The sequence below is a fragment of the Notolepis coatsorum genome, assembly GCF_963971535.1.
Source record: "Notolepis coatsorum genome assembly, chromosome: 10".
Taxonomy (NCBI): Eukaryota; Metazoa; Chordata; class Actinopteri; order Aulopiformes; family Paralepididae; genus Notolepis; species Notolepis coatsorum.
This window is the reverse complement of record NC_140174.1, coordinates 34,838,122-34,860,442: the sequence shown is the minus strand read 5'-3', so window position 1 is coordinate 34,860,442 and position 22,321 is coordinate 34,838,122. Positions and strand designations below refer to the sequence as shown.

The following is a 22,321-nucleotide window of genomic DNA, read 5'->3' as shown; positions in this document are numbered from 1 at the left end:
CCCAGGAAGCCCCCATTTGAGAGGATCTTTGTTGTTGTGAATCCCATACATGTCTATAGGTTATACATTTTTTCATTGTGCTAACTTCAAGTGATGAAACTATTAGTGAACTTAAAATGTCCTAAATGAAAGTTTTTTTTCTGGCGACCCCACGAATACCACTGTGGTATAGACCAGCGGTTCACAACCTAGGGGTTGAGATCCTACAGTGGACCCAGACAAACACATTTATAATCTAAGATAAGACTACAATATAAGACTACAACATACCATGCCAGTTAGGGCACCTTATGTATACTGCACCTGTGTATACTGTATACTTTACTTACTCATAGTATTATTTAGATGTGTTATTGACCATATTTATTGTACTGTATTATATACACTGACCCTCATCTGCACCTTTGATCACACTGCCTATATTCGGAGTTAATTATATTGTTTACACTGCCTATTTTTTACTTTTCTACTGTACTATAATTGTATTGCCTGTATTTATGGCTTCTACTATTACCATGCCCATACTTGTACCCCCCCCCCCCCCCCATGCTGCTATGATGCCTGAATTTCCCCGAGGGGATTAATAGAGGAATATCTTATCTTAAGGTATGGATGAGAGGGCCAATAAATAAATTTTTAAACATACAGTATTACTCACAGCAGCCCTGAAGTATATAACCATTAGATGGCTGAAACCAGACCCTCCCACATACAACAACACATGGATCCAAAAAGTACGAGACCATCATCAGATGGAACAAATTACATCCTCATTAAGGCTCCAGGAATCTGTTGTTGTTCAACCACAGAGCCCTTTTCGTGGCTTTATTGGTGCAATGAGGCTTGTTGTTCAGGGTGCTCGGCTTCTCTGCTTGACTTTTGCAATCTCTCTGTGCACGTGTCGCAGGTGTGCATTCCATGCCATCTTGTTCCAGACAGAGTGGGTGTTGCATCTGTGTTTGTGCTTATGCTCTTTGGTGTTTGCAAGTGCTATATATAGCTGGAAGGGGGAACAGAAAGTAATATGGTGTACTGTTGTTGTTGTTGAAAATTAAATACATATTACAGATACAGTACTTGTTTTCTTGTGAAAGAATGACTACCCTTTCGTTATAGATGATTATTATGTGCATCTGTAAAAACTGAAGTATTTAACCGTAAGTATCTACATAAAAATCTTAATTCTGCTCATCCTGATTAGATTTTCCACAAGATCGTCACTTGTGGACACCAGCGACTCCAGCCCCTCTTTGACTGTCTTCTCACAATAATAGTGAATGGTGAGTAATGTGGAACAATGAAATGTCGCCCCCTTTTGTGGGAATGAGCAAACTGCATATTATCGAATGGACTGCAATTATATGGACTGCTTATACTGTATATAGCGCTTTTATCCAAAGCGATTTACAACTTGTGCCTCACATTCACCCATTCACTCACACATTCACACACCGACGGCAGAGGCAACCATGCAAGGTGCTAACCTGCTCATCAGGAGCAGTTAGGGGTTAAGTGTCTTGGTCAAGGACAGTAGGACACGCTGCCCGGGAGGAGCCATAATCGAACCGGGAACCTTCTGATTACCAGATGACTGCTCTACCTCCTGAACCGCTGTCCGAATTAAAGGGCGATTCCATGCCACACTATGTTTATATTTCCACTTGCTCAGTGTGACAACGTGTCAGTCCTGGGTGGACCTTTGCCAGGTCAGGCAGGTTGTTTGGCATTGCAGGGTCGGCATGTCATAAGAACCAATACTTCAACACCAGTCCGATGCCTAATGAAATAAACACTGCAGTTCTCTTTTTTGTTTTTAAATGCAGTTTTTACCATTACGTAATGTCAGTTATTGTGGGGCGACTGTGGCTTAGGAGGTAGAGCAGTCGTCTAACCCCCCCCCCCCCCCCACCTACCCACCCCCACCCCACCTACCCAACCTCCTCCAATGTACAGTTTCTTCCCCCTCAAATGTATATACTCTCTTTTTTTACTCTTTTTGTACTCGTAAACAGTACTGTATATTTGTAGATCTGGTATGTCATAAATGTCTTGATGCAACTGTACTGTCTACCTACCTGTATGTCATTTATGTTATGATGAATGGAAAATGGGGGACCCTGATGTAAACAAGATGAAAGTCTTTCTCTGGTCTGCATCCCCTTAACAATTGTGTGTATTGAGCCGTACTGTATTGTACCCATTCTGCAATCTGTTAATACAGTTTTCAATCAATCAATGGTAATCAGTAGGTTCCCGGTTGGATTCCCGCTCCTCCCGGGGCAGCGTGTCGAAGTGTCCTTGAGCAAGACACTTAACCCCTAATTGCTCCCGATGAGCAGGTTGGCGCCTTGCATGGTTGCCTCCGCCGTCGGTGTGTGAGTGAATGGGTGAATGTGAAGAACAAAAAATTATAAAGCGCTTTGGATAAAAGCGCTATATAAATGCACCATTTACAATTTTATTGGAATTAATGTAATAAATCTACTGTAATGAGGTAGTGCAATGCAATTCTGATGTTCTGTGTGGATCCAAGGAAAAGCGGCTCTCGCATTAACAACAACAACGCAGCTAACGGGGATCTAATAATAAACAAATGATAATGAAATAAAAAGATGTAATTGCGTATTGACTTTTTTTTGGGGGCCTTCTCAGTATCGCCTTATCTGAAGAGCCTGTCGATGGTGGCGGCCAACAAACTTCTCCATCTCCTGGAGGCCTTCTCCACCAGCTGGTTCCTGTTGTCCTCCCCACAGAACCACCACCTGGTCTTCTTCCTGCTCGAGGTCTTCAACAACATTATCCAGTATCAGTTTGACGGTAAGGAGAACGTGGATGATATCAAACGACGTTTGCCCAGGTTAAGGGAGACAGGCTCCAGAGGACTTCCAGGGGAGACGGAAGTAATGAATTCCTCTTGAGCTTTAGGTTTGGCAGTGTTTTAAACCAGTTATACCCTCTTTACACAGCTGACCCAGGTTACAGTGTCCAGGATAGACCCAGACCAAGGACAGAATTGAGTACCTCAGACAAAGAACCATATAACAGGCTTATATGGTTCTTCAGTGCAAGGGTTTAATTAATCATGAGCAATTTCCACAGGCATTCTTTATCCACCTTTTACCCGGTATGATCTTCTTTATACTACAGAGTAGAATCTGCGGGAATCACTGGATCTCTGTGTAGCTAGTCTAGCTCCCACATGCACAACGTTGCATCCTCGAGCGCCTGTAGTGGCAATTCCCTGCGGCAATTCCCCAGCATTACTTTATACAGAGCAAATACTAGGTCAGGTCTGTTAGATTTGGATCAATCAGCCAGTATCACCTCTCCATCGTTGTCGTTGTGTAGTTTCTGCATTGTGTTTATTTCTCTCTGTCTTCTCATACTGGCTGTACAATCTTTGTCATTCCCCTTTAATGCAATCAACATAAGAATTCGACACTGGGCGGCGTAGTACCTCTCTTGGAATCGTTGTTTATTTCATAAACAAAAGCCTCAGATGTTACCCTATTTCGTATTGTCCTTGAAAAGTCTTTGATGGAACACTAAATTCATTATTCTATCGTCTCTTCTGCTGTTTAGTCCAATGGTTTAGCCTTGTCGTTAGCCAAAACCCTCTCCCATTAGCCGAAGCTAATGATGATGTGTCATCTCCCCTCCCCCACCGGTGAGGGTGAGGGAGGGATGAAAGTCTCTGATTCACGTCAGCTTCGTGTCTAGATCTAACTTACACCCGGAAGGAAACTCACATTTACAATATTCATCATCATTATCATCTCGGCATAGCAATTACAGGCCCCGCCCCTCTTCTTGTGGCCATGTGACGCACTGTCATGGCAACTGCTGTTCACCTTTAAACACACACTAGACGTCTGTTCTATGGATGTCACCCACTTTTCTATCTCTCCATTCTGCCTGCTCGCAGTCATATCAGTTGTTATGTGCTGAAACGACCTCGGCATGCACTGGGCTCTATCTTAGTCTGCTGCTAAATACATTGCCTCTCTCTCTGACCGCCTCCACCACCATGCACATCTACCTCTCTGACCTGGCACCTTTAGATGCTGTCATCTCCCCCAATATATACATTATATACATTGAAAAACCATCGAGATCCTTCAGGTCCATCTGTTGTCCTAGTTTGTGAGACATTCTTAAGGTTGGACATCGTCCCACAGAAATCAAACCTGGGTTAACTCTGCCAATAACCTGGTTTAAATGCTCTGTGTAAAGACGTCTTTAGACGTCCTCAGGATATAGACGCTTTCAAGAAGTCTTTTTTCACCTTATATCGGCCCATATAGAATAACGCAGCTACCCCATCCTCACTGTCTCCTTCACAGGTAACTGTAACTTGGTGTATGCCATCATCCGCAAGCGCAACGTCTTCCACCAGCTGGCGAACCAGCCCACGGACCCTGCGTCCATCCAGAAGGCTGTGCAGCAGCAGCAGCAGAAGAAGAAGAAGAATAAGAAGAATGGTGCCACCAGCATCTCCAGGACCAACTCTACAGAGGCCGTGTCCATGGAGGGCTCCAGCCCAGCCGTGCCTGCTGAACCTGGCACATTCAAAGTCAGCCTAGCAGCCACTCCGGGTATAAAACACACGTTCTATCTTGTTGCTAGCGCTCCATAACTTTAAGAACATCATGCACACTACATTAGTCTTCACGTCATGTGGTGTTGAGCCTGATGAGCAGTGTTTAGTCTTCACGTCATGTTGTTTCCTTCTATCGTACCTGTGCAAGAGTTTTGGATGTGTTGAATGCCACAATGTTATCATTCCTTCAAGCAAAGTTAACTACTACATTCTTATATATATATATATATATATATATATATATATATATTTTTTTTTTTTTTTTTTTTTTTTATAAAAAGGAAAACAGTTATCTATTCCTGACAGTCTCTTGTCTTATAGGAATTGAGAATCTGACAGAGAAATCTCAGGTGTGTGAAGATGGCAGCACGGTCGCTGTGAGTCTGCAACAAGTACCATTCCCACAGAGTCTGCAACCAGCAGCATTCCCACAGAGTCTGCAACCAGCAGCATCCCCACAGAGACTGCAACCAGCAGCATCCCCACAGAGACTGCAACAAGTACCATCCCCACAGAGTCTGCAACCAGCAGCATCCCCACAGAGTCTGCAACCAGCAGCATCCCCACAGAGTCTGCAACCAGCAGCATCCCCACAGAGACTGCAACCAGCAGCATCCCCACAGAGACTGCAACAAGTACCATCCCCACAGAGTCTGCAACCAGCAGCATCCCCACAGAGACTGCAACAAGTACCATCCCCACAGAGTCTGCAACCAGCAGCATCCCCACAGAGACTGCAACCAGCAGCATCCCCACAGAGTCTGCAACCAGCAGCATCCCCACAGAGTCTGCAACCAGCAGCATCCCCACAGAGTCTGCAACCAGCAGCATCCCCACAGAGTCTGCAACCAGCAGCATCCCCACAGACACTGCAACCAGCAGCATCCCCACAGAGTCTGCAACACGCAGCTGGCAGTAGTGGCATAGCAGGAGCCAGCGACACAGAGTCCAACTCGGGGAGAGACAGCGAGGTAAAAACCTCTATATGCTCCTCATCTCTTTTTCCTGCTTCACATTGTACAGTGCAATTGCAGTCAATAACTTGCTCAAGGACACTTCACCCAGTGACTGCCATGCTTCCTGTTCTACAAGCAGGTTTTCCATGCAGAGTCAGGAACGGCAAGGAGTCGAGTGTCAAGCGTGTCATCCACAGTCATGCACTGGAGTCCCACTCCAGACTGGGTAAGAAGGACTGGCGTCTATAGCACCAGATACTTGTAGATGTATACAGTATATGCAGCCGAAGTGTGTACGTCATTTGCTCAATGTAAACAACTTGTGGAGATGCCATCATACGACGGCTTAGAAATAAACATGCTGATCTTGATACAGTGTAGGCAAGTCAATTCAAGTGTTCCTTTATTAATCCCCTTTGGGGAATTCAGGCATCATAGCAGGGAGGGGAGGTACAGGCAGAAAAAAAAGATAATAAATATAAATAAGAAAAAAATAATTATATAAAATAATAATGTAAAAATATAAATAAGGGGCGCCCCAGTGACGAACCAAATAACGAGTCGCGGCACGGCCGATCCGGGTTCGGTTCCCGGACCCGTCGTTATTTGCCGAATGTCTTCCCCCCACTTTGTCTACCCGTTCCTCCTCTCTCTCTCTCTACTGGACTGCCCAGTAGTAAAAAGCGATAAACGCAAAAAAATAAATCTTTAAAAAAACAATATATAAATAAGATGGATAGAATAGAACATAATAATACTAATGGAATGGCAGTATATTCTATCGATAATAGTATACATAAATGTATACATAGTAGTAGCATAGTGTATCCTCTATCTTAGCAGCTTGCAGGTGGCCTGGTTGCAATGTGGTGCAAAACACTTGACCATATTGACTAAAACCTAAGCAGCTTTGTAACCTGTGCAGTGTTTGCTAGTCAGTGGAGCTACGATGTATCAAAACGATCAAAATGATTAAACGCCAACAGCCAAGTGGCCTAACGACGACGGTCTGATTAAAGTAAGGTATGTTTAAAAGTCTCATCAAATGAGGACCTCAAGACAAACAACCATGTAACTCCCATATTACGTTTTCAAAATGTTATCATCTAAAGATGGTAAGTTAAAAGGAACACGTCAACATTGTGGGAAATGGGCTTAATGTCTTCTCCAGAGTCAGACAAGAAGATGGATACCAGTTTCCTCTCTGTGCGTTCAGTAGAAAGCTATATGGCTGCAAGCTATAGCCTAGCGTAGCACAAATGAATGGAAGCAGATACTGACCACTAGCCTAGCTTAAAACTCCGGGAGAGATGTTATTGGCCAACAGATAGGCTAGCTGGTCCGTGTCCACTTCTATTAATTTGTGATGAATGAGGGATAAAAGCGGCAGCTAAATGACTAAATGTGAACTGCGTATCGTTCGGGAACTGAACTCCTTCTGGTCCTCTCCCACCACGTGGTCGTTTCCACAGGTGCAGTCCTGGAAGGCGAAGCTTCCTCTACAGACCATCATGCGGCTTCTGCAAGTGCTGGTTCCTCAGGTGGAGAAGATCTGCATAGACAAGTAATGAAGTCACACAACTGAGGGAAATATGTGGTTATATTGGTAACAGCATGCTCACAGAATATTACAATACAAAGAATCTTGAGGGTATAGTCTAAACTCTAAATCATTTTGATCTAGATGTAGGGCTGGGCAATAGGGCTCAAATATTAAGTCACTATATAGTTTTCTTTTTTCTTTCTCCCATCCCCCAATTTAGTCGTTCGTTATGCCAATTCCCTTCCTGGTCGTTGCGCTGCCTTACTGTCAGTCTGGGGAGGATGTAGACTAGGGGAGAACGGGGATAGTTGTCACACTTTTTACTCTAGTGTGGATTGCTCATCATCAAAACATCTTTCAATAGTCATTCCTACATTAAATTGAAGCTTAAGATGGCTTGAAATGTGTATCCCTCTCATTTCCCAACGGATTTTCCCTGCTTTATGGGAGTGGATGTACACTGTCACCTGGTAGTGGGAACACAGCAGATCTGGGTCCGGCTGAGTCCCCGACTGTAGGGCAGGAGTATTGGAGTGGAGGTTTAGCAGAGGGAGTGGATGGGGCCTAGGATTCACTAACCTAGGGGGGGTGCGCTGGTCCTTCTTGCCCTCCAGGGCGACTCGCAGTAGTTCCCCACACACCCACACTTCCCCTAATACTTCCTGCGCCCTCCCACACCCGATGACAGTAATGATGGATGATATACTTTCTCCCCAAAGCAGTACCCTTCCTGATTGGCGAGCAGAGACCTGTCCCAATGATGCATAGGCAGGGGGTGGGAAAGGGTTAAACAATAAAGTGCATTACCCGGACAGAAAGGGGTTAAGACAACAGACACAGTAACAGACACGCACACAGTGCTCCCATTTAGCGCTCTTTACTGGTTATTTTAATCTGCAATTAACACAAGGCACAATGAATAAAGCTCTTCCCACACTGGTCACTATACAGTAATGGAACCCGTCCCTTTAAGGGTTGAAATACTGGGCACCTAGTGCTCTCACTCTACAGTACTGAAACCAGTCCCTTTTTAAGGGTCACACTACCTGTTCATTCACCCGTAGGTGGGGAGAGAGGGGGGGAAAGAGGGAGAGGGGCACTAGAGCTACTCAATGGGATTTTATAAAGGAACACCCGTTATCACACAACACATTTGACCAAAAGACAGTGGGCACACATTGAAAACAAAAGTCCTATCTATAGCCGGCATCCCCCAAAATAATAAATGTCGGGGCGCCCCTAATCACTGCTACTAGTGTCGGTTCAAAGTACTTATTCTCTTCGTCCTTAAAGGGCACACTCTGAACAAAGAGAATGTTTGCCGATAACATTTCAGCGCTCGGAGCGCTCACTGTAACTGGCTTGAGTGTACTTAACCAAGGGCTGGCCTGCTCTCACCACCGAACGTCCGTGTGGTGAGATGGCCGTCGAGAAGTCCTGTGATTGTTACCCGTGATAGCAGGAGGCGGGCTGGGTTGACGTTAGGCAGGTGACTGCTGGAGGTCGTCGGCTAGGATAAGGCTGGAGGTGGGTGCAGTCCGGCGACGTCTGTTGCGGTGTCCGCTGCTGGGCTGGGAGAGGGTGGAGCGACGCGCAAGCTAACTGTGCTCCTAGGCCTATACTTGAAGCTAAGCTGTGGGTCAGTGCGACCCCCTTGCTTTCCGCCTATACTTTAGCTAAAACGCAGCGCGTGCAATATCTACAGCACTCTCCGGCTGTAAGACGTCTCTTCTTCTTGGTGGACACGTACCCTAAGCACTAACTGGGAAGCTAAACTATCTCATACGACATTACTATCCCACACCGTGATGGGAGTCGTATTCCGTGTGTCTTTAGGGTCGAGAGCTCCTGCTCTACACGTCTGCTTCCTTCAGTGGAAAACGATGAAGAGGTAGTTCCGCTACAGGAGCCCCACCTTCAGCCAGTCCTTCTTCACCTGTTGTCACCCCTTGCCCAACGTCGCACCAGCTCCTCCTGGCGGCAGTCCAGTATCATGTCCCACTATTAACACTTTGACGACCGCTGGGACCCGTCTAATATGGTGGTAGAGGACCAAGGTTTGTCAACACACCGATGTCTTTTTGTAGAGCTATATCTATACTTTATAGTATTGCTATCTGTCCATTCTCATTGTCACTTGAGTTCATAAACCGTCCCTTCAAAATGGCTTAAAGAAAAAAAAGATCCATCAATAGGTTGTCATTTTATAGCGCCGTGAATATAAGCTTTATCGCAGATTTCGTCTCATCTATTTTCTGGAAAGCTAGTTATGGAGCTAAAGGCTACTAACGTTATATTCAACGGCATTTCCGTTTTATATATGCTAAAGAAATAACACAAACTGCATATGATCCGGGCTCTCCCAAAGCATGTATGGATGAAAGGGGGGCGGCGGGGGAGGTCGTTTAGTATTATTGATCACCAATAACAGTGTCTGTGTAACTGCCACATTCACCGATCGGCTGCTTGCCTTACACAGCAAGGTCCGATCCGGTTGTAATTTAGGTGAAAAGGGTCTTACCGTCAGCCCGTGGGATACCACCCAGCATTTCCCCGTTATCGATCGGCATCTGGTCGATCGATATGTCCATTGGTTGATGATAAATCCCCTTATTCCATGGTGAAATCTGCGATTCGAAACGTAATCAACGGTGCATGCTGTTGGTTCGGGATCAGGGTAATATGAAACGCCATTGGAAGGTAAAAATTAGTTTTTCCATTCGCCCACATGGTATACTGCAGTGGAGCGATGGCGCCCCTAAGAGGATCTGGCCGGTATTGCATGTTCGCGATTCCACAGACGAGGGTAGATCTGCAGAGCCGGTCGGGGTTCTTGATCCGGTTATTAATATGGAATAAAACAATAACAACTTGCCACGGCTATATACGTGCCTTTGGTCCACAACGCATGGCACCGAAAGCCGTATATATACGTGGCCGGTCCCCATTGTGTTAAGTGTCAATGTTAGGATATGGAGGATCAAGATGGGTCAGCAAGTTACACAATGTTATCATGAACACAGTAGAGTACAAGGAATTAGAGTTAGACACATTGAATTATTGTTAGACATATTCAGGTGTCTACAGTAACAAAGAGTTAATCGCCTATCAAAGACCCTCTGACACATTGTGACAACCAACCCCATCATGGGGATGGTTGTCACACACTATGGGTTTGGTTGTCACCATGTGTTTTAATGGGAACATTTTAAAAAGAAGACAAGAAGGCAGAACTTTAAATTTTAAAGTTTAATTGCATTGACAAGTTGACAAATACATAACTACTTAATGCATCTTGTTTTTGCTCCTCCTACATTCCTGCATTCCTGTGTGTTAGTTGGTTGGATCCACTACACTCCGGTTACTACTGAACGGACGTGTTTTTGCGGACCTCCCAAACTTTCAAAACTTTAGACTGTTTTCTTTCTTTCTACCATTATTTAACCAGTGATCTTAACTGATCACTGTGACTTTTGCTCTTATCGTTTATGCTGTTGGATTTATTGGTTTTATGTGACTTTTTACTGGACGTGACCTAAAGCTATCGGCGCTTGTTGTTGCCATAGCTACAGCTATACACGCTACAGTACTCACGACTCTCTCGAGGAAATGGCTCCAACATCAGATGTCGCAGAAATGCGAACGGAACTGAAGACCATCGAGATACTAGTAATGGATCTTCTCAAGCGTCAAACGGAGCTCATGTCCATGGAAATATATCTACAACCCAGAGCAGAAAGTGCTCTGCCCTGTTTGCTCTCGCATCGCCAAACTCCCCAGACTCACGCGATGGGTCCGACTCCCCAAAGTTTAAACGTCCTCGTCTGCGGTGCTCTGCAGCCCATACCAGTATGAGCATTCAAACGGCGAGTGTCATCGATGGAAATGCCGCTGTGAACGAGCCCCTCCACACGGCGCTGCTGCTCGACCAACCATCAAACCCCGCCAACAATGCAGACGCTACTCCTGCGGCTTTTCACCATAGAAACCTGGCCATCTACGATGGGGAATGCATCCAGGAACAGCCAGAGATCCTACTCATCGGAGATTCCATCACCAGGTTTTTGCAAATACCACACGGCATTACGTATTGTTTTTCCGGTTTAAAAGTTACTGACTTACTTGAGTGTACTCCCGAAATCATCGAGAGATATCCGTCCGCCCACACCGTTATCATTCATATCGGAGCAAATGACGTAATGGCTAGACAATCCGTTAAACTCCAATCTGACTTTGAATCACTAATACTCACTATTGAAAGCCTGGGTAAAATATGCATTGTGTCTGGCCCCATTCCATCCATAGGTCGTGGATCTGAGCGATTTAGCCGTCTGTTCTGGTTGCACAAATGGCTACAGACCCACTGTACTACTATAGGACTTTGCTATATAAATAACTTTGATCTGCTCTGGTCCAGGAAAGACCATTACAGACCCGATGGCATCCATCCAAACATATCAGGGGTAAATGTGCTAATACATAACGTCATACAAAGTATAGCATCACTGGCCTGACAACCAACCATATCTAGCTCTGTAGACTATATACAGAAGCAGCCTAAACTACAAAAAAACACGTTGAGTGTCATCCCGATTCTGATCACCAAAAGACTAATCAATTACTCATTATCACATCCCATATGTAAATCTAACCTTATCAATATCAGTGTTCAACCACAGACTATCTCACACCCCACTACAGAACCCGTACAGCTAAAACTAGCACTGTTCAACATTAGAGCGCTGAAACAAAAATCATTTCTGATAAATGAACTCATAGTAAAACATGGTGTACATTGTATGTTTTTAGTAGAGACATGGTTAGACAATATCACTGGAGTAGCAACACTGATTGAGACCTGCCCTTCCAATTTTAAATTCTATCAATCAAACAGACAGAGTGGGAGGGGAGGCGGAATAGCAGCAATCATCTCCACTCAATTTGTGTGCAATGATATTGACCTGGGAACATTTTTATCATTTGAATACCTTGCTATTGTATTGAAAACAGAAATGCCAGTAATATGTGTGACATTGTATCGACCACCAAGGTACTCGCCACTCTTCATACAGGAATTTTCAGAACTCATATCGATCTGCATTACCAGGTATGATAGAATCATTCTTAATGGAGATCTAAACATTCATATCAACAAAAAGGATGACCCCAGGGGTTGTGAGTTTCTGAACCTACTGGACAGTTTTGGACTGATGCAACATGTTCACGAGGCCACCCACCAACATGGCAACACTCTGGACCTACTAATAACAACAGGGCTAAACATTGAGAATGTATCAGTAAAACAAATTCCAATTTCTGACCATTATTGTGTGTTCTATGGTACAAGCCTAATATTACATAAGACCAGAAGCGAATTCATAGTTCACAGAAGGCTTCTGGACGCTAGAGCTGAAGCAAAATTCTCTAGTATGATGAAATCATATGACCAATGCAGTGAATCCTCCATAAATCAGAAAGTGCAAAACTTCCACAGCACCTTGTCAACAGTGTTAGATACTGTTGCCCCTCTAAAGGTTAAAAAGGTAAAAACTGATAGAATCTCTCCATGGCTAAATAAAACCAATGTTAAAGATAACAAGAGAAAATGTAGGATAGCCGAGCGAAAATGGAGGAAACTCAAACTCACAGCTCACTTTAATTTATACAAAGACGCCATGGGCGCATACAATAAAGCAATACAACTTGCGAGAAAGGAATATTTTTCCAAAATGATCTCAGAAAATATGGGTAACTCCAGGGTACTTTTTTCCACCATTGACCGGCTGATTAACATACCACCCCCCCATATACCGCAGCAATCCGCCACAAAATGTGAAGAGTTCGCAGTTTTCTTTAATGAAAAAATATCATTGATTAGAGCAAGCATTACCGCTGATATAGATCTGGCTGTGAGTGAAAACCCACCTGAGATAACAATGGGGGAATTCACATGTATTACATTACCTGACCTCTGTAAGATTGTCTCTGAGTGTAATTCCGCCACCTCCTGCCTCGATCCTATACCAACAGCATTTCTCAAACGGGTGTTTGATAGTGTCTCAAATCATGTCCTTGAAATCATAAATATGTCTCTTCAAACAGGCACTTTTCCAGATGCATTTAAAACGGCTGTAGTAAAACCACTACTAAAGAAAACAAACTTAGATGTAAACGAACTAAAAAGCTATAGGCCAATATCGAACCTTCCATTTATCAGCAAGATATTAGAAAAGATAGTCTCAGTACAAATAAACTCCTTTCTCAAAGATAATAACATCATGGAGGAACTACAATCAGGCTTCAGAACAAATCACAGCACTGAAACTGCCCTTACCAAAATAGTTAGCGACCTCAGGCTAAACTCCGATGCTGGCAAAGTCTCAATTCTTGTCCTATTGGACCTTAGTGCAGCGTTCGATACGATTGACCATAATATCTTGATCAGTCGTCTTGAAAGACTGGTTGGCTTTTCCGATCATGTACTAAATTGGCTCATAACATACATTAAGGGGAGAAGGTTCTATGTTAAGCTTGGAGATAATGTATCCGAGGAATATGACAGCAATTTTGGAGTCGCACAAGGAAGCTGCCTTGGTCCATTACTCTTCTCACTATATATGCTGCCCCTCGGGGACATCATTCGAGACCACAATGTATGCTTCCATAGTTATGCTGATGATACACAACTATATATCTCCGCAGAACCAAATAACACTACAGCCATACAGTCCATTACAAATTGTCTGTTAGCAATAAACAAGTGGATGAACAATAACTTCCTAAAATTAAACGAAAGCAAGACCGAAATCCTATTGATCGGCCCAAAAGCGAAAAGGGAAGTGCTTTGTAAAAACCTGGGGAGTCTGTCATCCTATGTAAAGACTGAGGTTACAAGCCTAGGTGTCATCTTGGACTCAGACCTGACCTTTAAATCTCATATAAATAAGGCCATGAAAACGTCATTCTTCCACCTAAGAAACATAGCGAAAGTAAGACCTTTCGTAAATAAAAAGGATGCAGAGAAACTTATTCATGCTTTTGTATCAAGTCGGCTTGACTATTGTAATGCACTGTTCACTGGTCTTCCCAAAGCAACCATTGGGAAGCTTCAGCTTATCCAAAACTCTGCAGCTCGATTACTAACTCATACAAGGAGAAGAGAACATATCACTCCAGTCCTGGCCACTCTGCACTGGCTTCCAATAACTCATAGAATTGATTTTAAGGTCCTTTTCCTAACATATAAAGCTCTTAATGAGCAAGGCCCAAAATACATAGCAAATTCCCTAGTTAGTTATCTGCCCTCAAGAACGCTACGGTCATCCACTACAGGTTTACTAGACACGCCCAGAAACCAAAAAAGGATAGGAAGTATGGCATTTGCCAACTATGCCCCAAAACTATGGAACACACTACCAACACACATCAGAAACGCCAGCTCTATACACATTTTTAAAGGAAAATTAAAAACGTACCTATACAGTCTAGCTTACAAATAGTTATGGCTTGGAAAAACCTGATGGATCCATGAGGCTAGGATAAGCCTTGTGGACCCAACTTTTTAGATGAAGGAACGGGTACATAGGAGACACGCCTCCAGTTTTTCAAAAGTTTTTGACACGCCTCAGCTTCTGAGCTGAAGGCGTGTTTTTGCGGACCTCCCAAACTTTCAAACTTTTTAGATGAAGGAATGGGTACAATAGGAGACACGCCTCCAGTTTTTCAAAAGTTTTTGACACGCCTCAGCTTCTGAGCTGAAGGCGTGTTTTTGCGGACCTCCCAAACTTTCAAACTTTTTAGATGAAGGAATGGGTACAATAGGAGACACGCCTCCAGTTTTTTCAAAAGTTTTTGACACGCCTCAGCTTCTGAGCTGAAGGCGTGTTTTTGCGGACCTCCCAAACTTTCAAACTTTAGACTGTTTTCTTTATACGTTTTTCTTTTTCTTTCTTTCTACCACAATACACGGCCACTGATGGATCCATGGGACTTGGTAAAGCACTATGGACCCAACTATGACCACTGATAAAAACGTAACTACACTAGCGTTATAAGAGCTAAACATTGCTACCATACAAGTGCATTGGTTTAGTGCACTTCCGGTTGCCACTGAGCGGAAATGTTTGTGCGGACCTGTTCTCCCAAACTGGTAAGCAAATGACTGTTTTTACGTTATTTTCATTTTTACGTTACTATTATTTTTATTTTTTTTTTATCTTAACTGATCACTATGACTTTATTGCTTTTATCGTTATATATGCCTATAATTGTGTACAGCACTTTGAGCTACATGACATGTATGAAAGGTGCTTTATAAATACTTACTTACTTACTTACTTACTTACATCTTAAGGCGAGACACTGCAGGTGAATAGTCAAATATACTTTTTTTGTTGATTTTGAGATTTTGTTATATTTTGCTTCCTAAACATGTCTTCTATGAAACTAGTGACAATAAAACGTCAATAACACACATTTAGTTGTTTATTTTACATCATTTTGCCTTATTGCATCCATAAATGTGCACATATTTAATGGAGAAGTGCCTCATTTGCATATATAAACATAAATTTCAGAAAACTTGCAATATATTTTTTCTTAGTTTATATGTACATAACAAATTGGGAAAGTTTCATAGTGATATCTATTCAAATATTTTTTGCCTATTAGGGGGTACTACACTGTACTACACTGTTTGTAGCCTGTGTGTAGTTCTGTTCAGTTCAATAACATCATTATTATTATTATTCAGTTATCAGGCATGTGTTTAGGTTGTCTATTACTAATGGTTTGATTAGGTATTGTGTTAGTAAATATCTGTTTAAAAAAAAAAGTATGGCATTTTACAATACAGAACGTTGAAGGCGTTTTCCCAAAAATGAGTTTTAAGAGTTTTTCCTCATACTCTGAGCCAGAAATCTCCACTTCAGTAGCACACACATACACCAAACCATCCAGTTCTATTCATATCTATGTTCTGAAGGTATTTACAGAAGGGTTTGTTGATATCGCATTCATACCCTGATTTATATCACATTTTATTCCTAAAAACATGGCGAAATATGGAATTTTACCATAAAAATGGACTGAATGGAGTATTTTCTGATTTATGGAGTGATAAAAAGAGATATCCAAAATCCCCTCTGTAATAACCTTTGGCTCTAATATGTCAACAAAATGAAACTATAATTTTGAAAATGGCTTTATCCAATGTTCAGATTTCTGTCCTGGAATTATATGCAAATTAGTGCATATTTAAGTAGATCATGCCTCATTTGCATATTTAAACATACAATTTCAGAAAACTTGTAATACAAAAAAGTCTTGTCTTAATATAAGTAATCAACTGGGGAAGTTTCATTGTGATATCTATTAGTTAATTTGTTTACCCTATTCACCTGCAGTGTCTCCCCTTAACATGAACATAAACAGGAAACACATCTTTAGGCCATCCTATATAACAAAATAAGAACACAATAAATCGGCCTAACAATAATAGCCTACACAACATGTGACAACGAACCCCAAATAAAATGTGACTACCAACCCCAACTGGAATGTCTTGATAGCATCAAGGCTAACAGCCATTTAACAACTAGTTAGCTAGCTAACAACAATCTAAACTATAGCTATCCCTTCACACTTTTTAAGGGTAATAATTGTTTCATTATAAACCAATTGTGTAAAAGCCTAGAAGAAAAATACTGAGGAGCGGAATATTTACAAATGGACATGAAAAACACAAAGTCCTCTCACCGGAAATTCAGCTGTTTCACTCCAAAGATGACAATGTAGGTGGACTCTGACCCCAATTTTGGACATTTAAATACCAAAATATGGGAGACAGGACCCTCTGGTGGTGAAATATAATGAATGTGACAACCTACCCGTGTGACAACGTCCCCCGTTCTCCCCTACACTACTGTCAGTCTGCAGAGGGTGTAGACTACCACGACCACGTGCCTCCTCCGATACATGTGGACTCACCAGCTAGGAGTTTCACTGGGAGAGCGTAATGCACGCAGAGGTTCACGCTATCTCCCCCAGATCCCCTCCCTGCCCAACAGGTGTCCCAACCGACAAGTAGGAGTCGACCAGATTCATACCCCACCGGCTTCCCAACCACGAACACTGCCAATTGTGTTCGTAGGGATGTCTGACTAAGCCGGAGCTACCGCTGCCGGGAATTTAACCCGGGTCTCTGCGGTGATAGGCGAGTGCTTAGACCTCTACACTACCCAACCGCACCTAGTTCTTGTTAATAATGGTATAACAATATTTTAAGGTATTCAGTTTTTTCCTGTCCATATTACATTATAATGTGGCATGTCTTCAATGTCTTGTTTTTTGTCATGCAGTTGCTACTTCATTCAAAGTGGTCTTTTCTTTATAATATTCCCTCAATGTGCAAATGTTACACATTGGATAAAAATGGATCCATATCACTGACGACAGTATTGTAAACATGTACAGTATATGTTTACATAGATCTATGATGCAGTATACCATAGAATATGGTGTGGGAATTAATCCCCCAAATCTGAGTGGTATAGTCTGAATCATTAAGATCCATTTGATCTAGAGATGATGGCATTAACGATGTCTCGTCTCCAGGGGCTTGACTGACGAGTCGGAGATCCTGAAGTTCCTCCAACACGGGACCCTAGTGGGGCTCCTGCCCGTCCCCCACCCCATCCTCATCAGGAAGTACCAGGCCAACGCCGGCACCGCCATGTGGTTCCGCACCTACATGTGGGGACTGATCTACCTACGGTGAGACATGCAGGCTCATTGACCGTATTCACACGGTGGCCATTTTGCTCTTATGTCATGCTCAGGTTGGGATTGCTCCCCCCCCCCCCCCCCCCCCGCTTCATATCACAGCCGGGCAAATTAACAGGAACTTTAGATCTCCCAGGTGACTATGTTATGTCATTTTATTTTACTTACTCTGAAACATTTTATATCCACATTTTTGTATATACTGGGCGCTGCCATGATGAATTGAATCGACTTGGAGTGAAAGTAAGACATTTTACATTCTAATCAAGATGTCAGCCCCCAAGGGCGGCGGGTGGCGCAGCGGACATTGCGCTCGTCACCAACGCAAGAGACACCGGGTTCGAATCCGGCTGTCGGCGTTGCCTCCGGCTTGGGCCGATCGTTAAACTAACTCAATTGGCAGAGTTAGCGGGTGGAAGTCGATGGGTGGTAATCTGGACGTTGTGGACAGCGACTCCTACAGGTCGGTTTGGGGACGCCTGCACAGCAGAGACAGGAAATGGCGGGGGTAGTGTGAGCCTCCCACACGTTACACCTCGCCAATGAGAGTCCGCGCTGGCAGGTGAAAAGATGTGACGGGCTACCTCCTCGTGTATCGGAGGGGACACGTGATGCAAGGCTTCTATCCTCCCTACAACCGGCCAGTGGGGGGCATATGCGAGCAACGTTCAAGACAGGGGAGGGGAGAATTGGCACAGCAAAATTGGGATGGGAGAAAAATAGAAAAAAGAGGAGAAAAAGTGGATAAAAAAAATATGTAAAACATTTTATAAAAAGATGCCCCCAGAAAACTCCATTGACATTTTGAGAAGTTGGACCATTTCAAAAACTTTGGGGTAAGTGTTTAACAAATAAATGCCTGGAATTTTATGTTTAGGTCATATAAAATGCTTCCGAGTAAGTAAAATAAAATTACATGACATATGGGAGATCTAAAGTTCTAAAGTAAATTTTTGTCCTATTTTAATTTGCCCAGCTGTGATATGAAGCAAGCAAAGCGTAGCGTACACATACAGCCGGGAACCAGCAAGAACACAGCCTGACCTCGTTAGCGAGACGGACAGATAACATGTTACCAGCTAGTGAACGGGTGCATTTCAGACGTCACTAGCTGTCCTAGCAAACCATGTGTGACTCTTGATAAGGATCCCTCCTCCAGCTGTCTGAATGCAAATCATTATTAAGATATACGCCATGCCACATTTGCAGGCATTAAGTTCAAAATTATTCCAACTGGCGCAAGAAATTTAACTATCTCAAACCTGCCCTTTTCTTCCTCAATCAGAGCTGTTGCTTTCCACAAATCAACAGTTGTGATTGGAGGATCAAGAAAAGAGATTGGTAAATTATTCACCTGATGTGATGGAGCAATGTGGACACATCTTCACAATTAATATGAAATAAACTGCTATGAATGCTCCATAGCCTATACAGTGTATATATATATCTATATTAAATGGGTCACATTTAGAAATGGTCCAGTTTTTGTAAATGCAACAATGCTACTGTTGAGACCAAATGCATTAGCACATCTTCATAACTGATTGGCTAGTTATCAACAAGCAGGGCAATATTTATTTTTGTGTTTTATCTGGACACACTGTCAGACAATTGATGTGTAAAGGCATATGGATAAATGTTCCGTTTGCACTTGTATTGAGCATTCTATCTGACAGGACAATTTACCAACACACTTCTCTCTCTCCATCTCTTTCTCTATTACAGACAGATAGCCTTTACTATTACTAGTATCTATTACTTATTATGTACACACTATATATAACTCATTATGTATGTCATATCTATAACTCATTATGTACATCATATCCATAACACATTATGTACATACTATCTATAACTCATTATTTACGTCATATCCATAACTCATTGTGTATGTCAGTGCTCCACTTATCTTATCTGCTATCATGTATAAATACTTTTATTAGTCCACCATTGTATAGAGATCTAGGCTAGGGCCGTTTCCTTGCCTTTGTAGGGCAGTACAGTATGTGTGTATGTATATATGAACTGGATAATAATGTTGGCAAGCGTGTTGTTAACCTTATGGGAAAGAAAAGAGAAAAAAATACATCGTGTTGCAACATATCATTCTGTCAGTAAATCCTCAATCAAAGACTCCTGATGAGGGCCTCCATGAATAATCAAATTATTTCACATTGCCAGCTTTCCGAGTCTCGAGCGCTGTCCACGCGTGATTTACGTGCACATTGTCAACATGCTGTGGAAGCTATATGTGCACCAATGACCCATTACCCACTAACCCACTAAGGCAAGGCCCTTCCTATCCATTCAGACCTAAACATTTTCACAGTGGCTAAATAACTAGAGTACAGCATATTCATTGTATTTAATACATTTAGAAATATTCACAATGTAGTACAGCCTACACAAGTTGTAACAGCTGGTCTCATCGTCGTAGGAGGATATCATGGTGACCTGCTGAGTTGAACGAGATGAAACACTTTTCTGTTGTCATGGCACTCGAGACTGAGTTTGATTTATCTCCCTCGTTGCCGTAGTAACGCGGATCCCCCTATCTGGTACGACACGGACGTGAGGCTCTTCGAGATCCAGAGGATTTAAGAGAGAAGGAGGAGGAGGCATTGCAGACGCCTCTTCAACATCCCTGGAATTGTTGTGCCTGCTGGCTGCTTGCTTCCTCACACACGCTCACCAATAAATAAAAAAAAACGACATCCTGATATACCTGAGCGGTGATCTGTATCAAGGAAACTATAAAAGAAGGAAGGGTCATCACGTCACATAGCGTGTGAACGCACATTGGTGCCAAGTGCAGAAACATTCAGTTCGGCTGACATTGAGTGGAATAAGATCAGCCATCTCCTCGTTTTTATCATTTAAACAGGTTATTACCTTGGATGTCAGAATCATCAGCAATCTGTTGCATTGTTAACTAGCTAACGTTTGATACATTGGTTGATGTATAGTTCCTCAGATAGCTGCTGTATTCGTTGTATTATTTACATCTCCCATAGGCTTCAATATAAATTACACCAAAGTCTGGCACCAAGCAGAGAATAGAACGCTGTTATTCTGATGTGATGACCCTTCCTTCTTTTATAGTTTCCTTGATCTGTATCAGGAAGACTGATGGGGAGACGTCACATCTTAAAACAACACTGTCTTTATTCCAACGAAACAAGCAGACAAGGGTTTTTCTTTTCTTTTTCTTGACAACCCTCAGGTCTCAAAGAACAAGAAGAAAAGGTGTCAATTAATCACTGTCTATACGCTGTCTGTTACAAAAGCTGTCGTGTGAGTACAATATAAACACTAGTGACAAATGCCAAATGATCCTTAAAACGTCTTTTATAGGTACAGCTAAATACATTGTATAATTAATATTAATTCATACATTTTGCCAAAAATTACTCGTTTGCCATGGTGTTTTAGATTTAGATGACATCAAGTGGAGTTTTTTTTTTTTGCACACGATTTCGTGATCCGCCCCTCGCCATACGTTTATTAAAAGACACTTTTCTTTGAGCTCTTCCCCCTTTTCATTTTTGAAGTGCTTTCAAATAGAGAGCGACAGTGAAGCTGGAACTAGACTTGAAGGATGTTCCGGTCCTTTAAAGAAGCCTTTTACGTCTGTGCAAAAGAAGGGGAAAACGTTGACGTGACCATCTGACACAAGAGACATGAAAGAGACACAAGAAATGAAGAAAAGAAAAAGGGACATGAAAAGCTCCCGGGGAATGTATTCATTTTGCCCATATGGCAAGCAAGCAGACGGCTTTGAGCTGCCAGATTACGAATGTCAATCAATTCCATTTGGAGATTAACAGAAAGTGATTATTTCATGTTGAAAATAAATACAATTAAAAAAGAGAGAAATATATATGAACACACAACTATTTTCTTGTAATATAAATCATCTCATGTGACAATACTTTTCAAATGTGAATTGTGACTTCAAAGGCTCATTACATTTCTTGTAGATGGGTGCGTAAATGTCCATAGGGAAGAGATGAGAGAACTCCTGCACACTTGTCTTTTTACTTGCAATAAACTTTATGTTGTGTTTCGGTCCATAGACCTTCATCAGGTAAAACTGAGGAACAAAGAACATTCCAGACAGATATTCGCCAGCACCTCTGTGAATTGTATATAATAATTGATCTGATTATGTGAACATTCATTGAAGTGAATGCGTGTCTAATTGAATTCTGTTGCTGGCCTCTGTGAGTCATTCAGAATCCAGAAGTGTAGACACACTAGATGCTAACCTCCCATGCAGAGCTCTACACACACAGCCAGTCAAAGGTTGTCCAAACCTCTGTGTAGGAAACTGACCCGATGCATTTAACATTTACATAGTGATCTTTTAAAAAAAAATTACCTGGTTTAAGAGTCAGCTAGTCGATGTAATGTCCCCTTGTTGTTAAGTATGGTGTG

At 42.5% G+C, this 22,321-nt stretch overlaps 1 protein-coding gene across 2 annotated transcripts in view; it reads left to right on the top strand.

Annotated features, from left to right (window-relative positions):
* Nucleotides 1-21,822, top strand: part of LOC311235039 (protein HID1-like) — a 62,220-nt gene extending 40,398 nt beyond the window's left edge. The window contains exons 12-19 of one of the 2 annotated variants that reach the window (XM_084322355.1): nt 1,202-1,280; nt 2,653-2,817; nt 4,344-4,595; nt 4,922-5,571; nt 5,696-5,782; nt 7,029-7,120; nt 17,714-17,872; nt 20,422-21,822. In XM_084322355.1, coding sequence (XP_084178481.1) covers nt 1,202-1,280; nt 2,653-2,817; nt 4,344-4,595; nt 4,922-5,571; nt 5,696-5,782; nt 7,029-7,120; nt 17,714-17,872; nt 20,422-20,485 — 1,548 coding nt within the window. In that variant the 3' untranslated portion in view covers nt 20,486-21,822. Of the gene's footprint in view, nt 1-1,201; nt 1,281-2,652; nt 2,818-4,343; nt 4,596-4,921; nt 5,572-5,692; nt 5,783-7,028; nt 7,121-17,713; nt 17,873-20,421 lie in introns of both variants that reach the window. The other variant, XM_084322354.1, reaches the window with a different exon arrangement.
* Nucleotides 21,823-22,321: the final 499 nt, after the last annotated feature.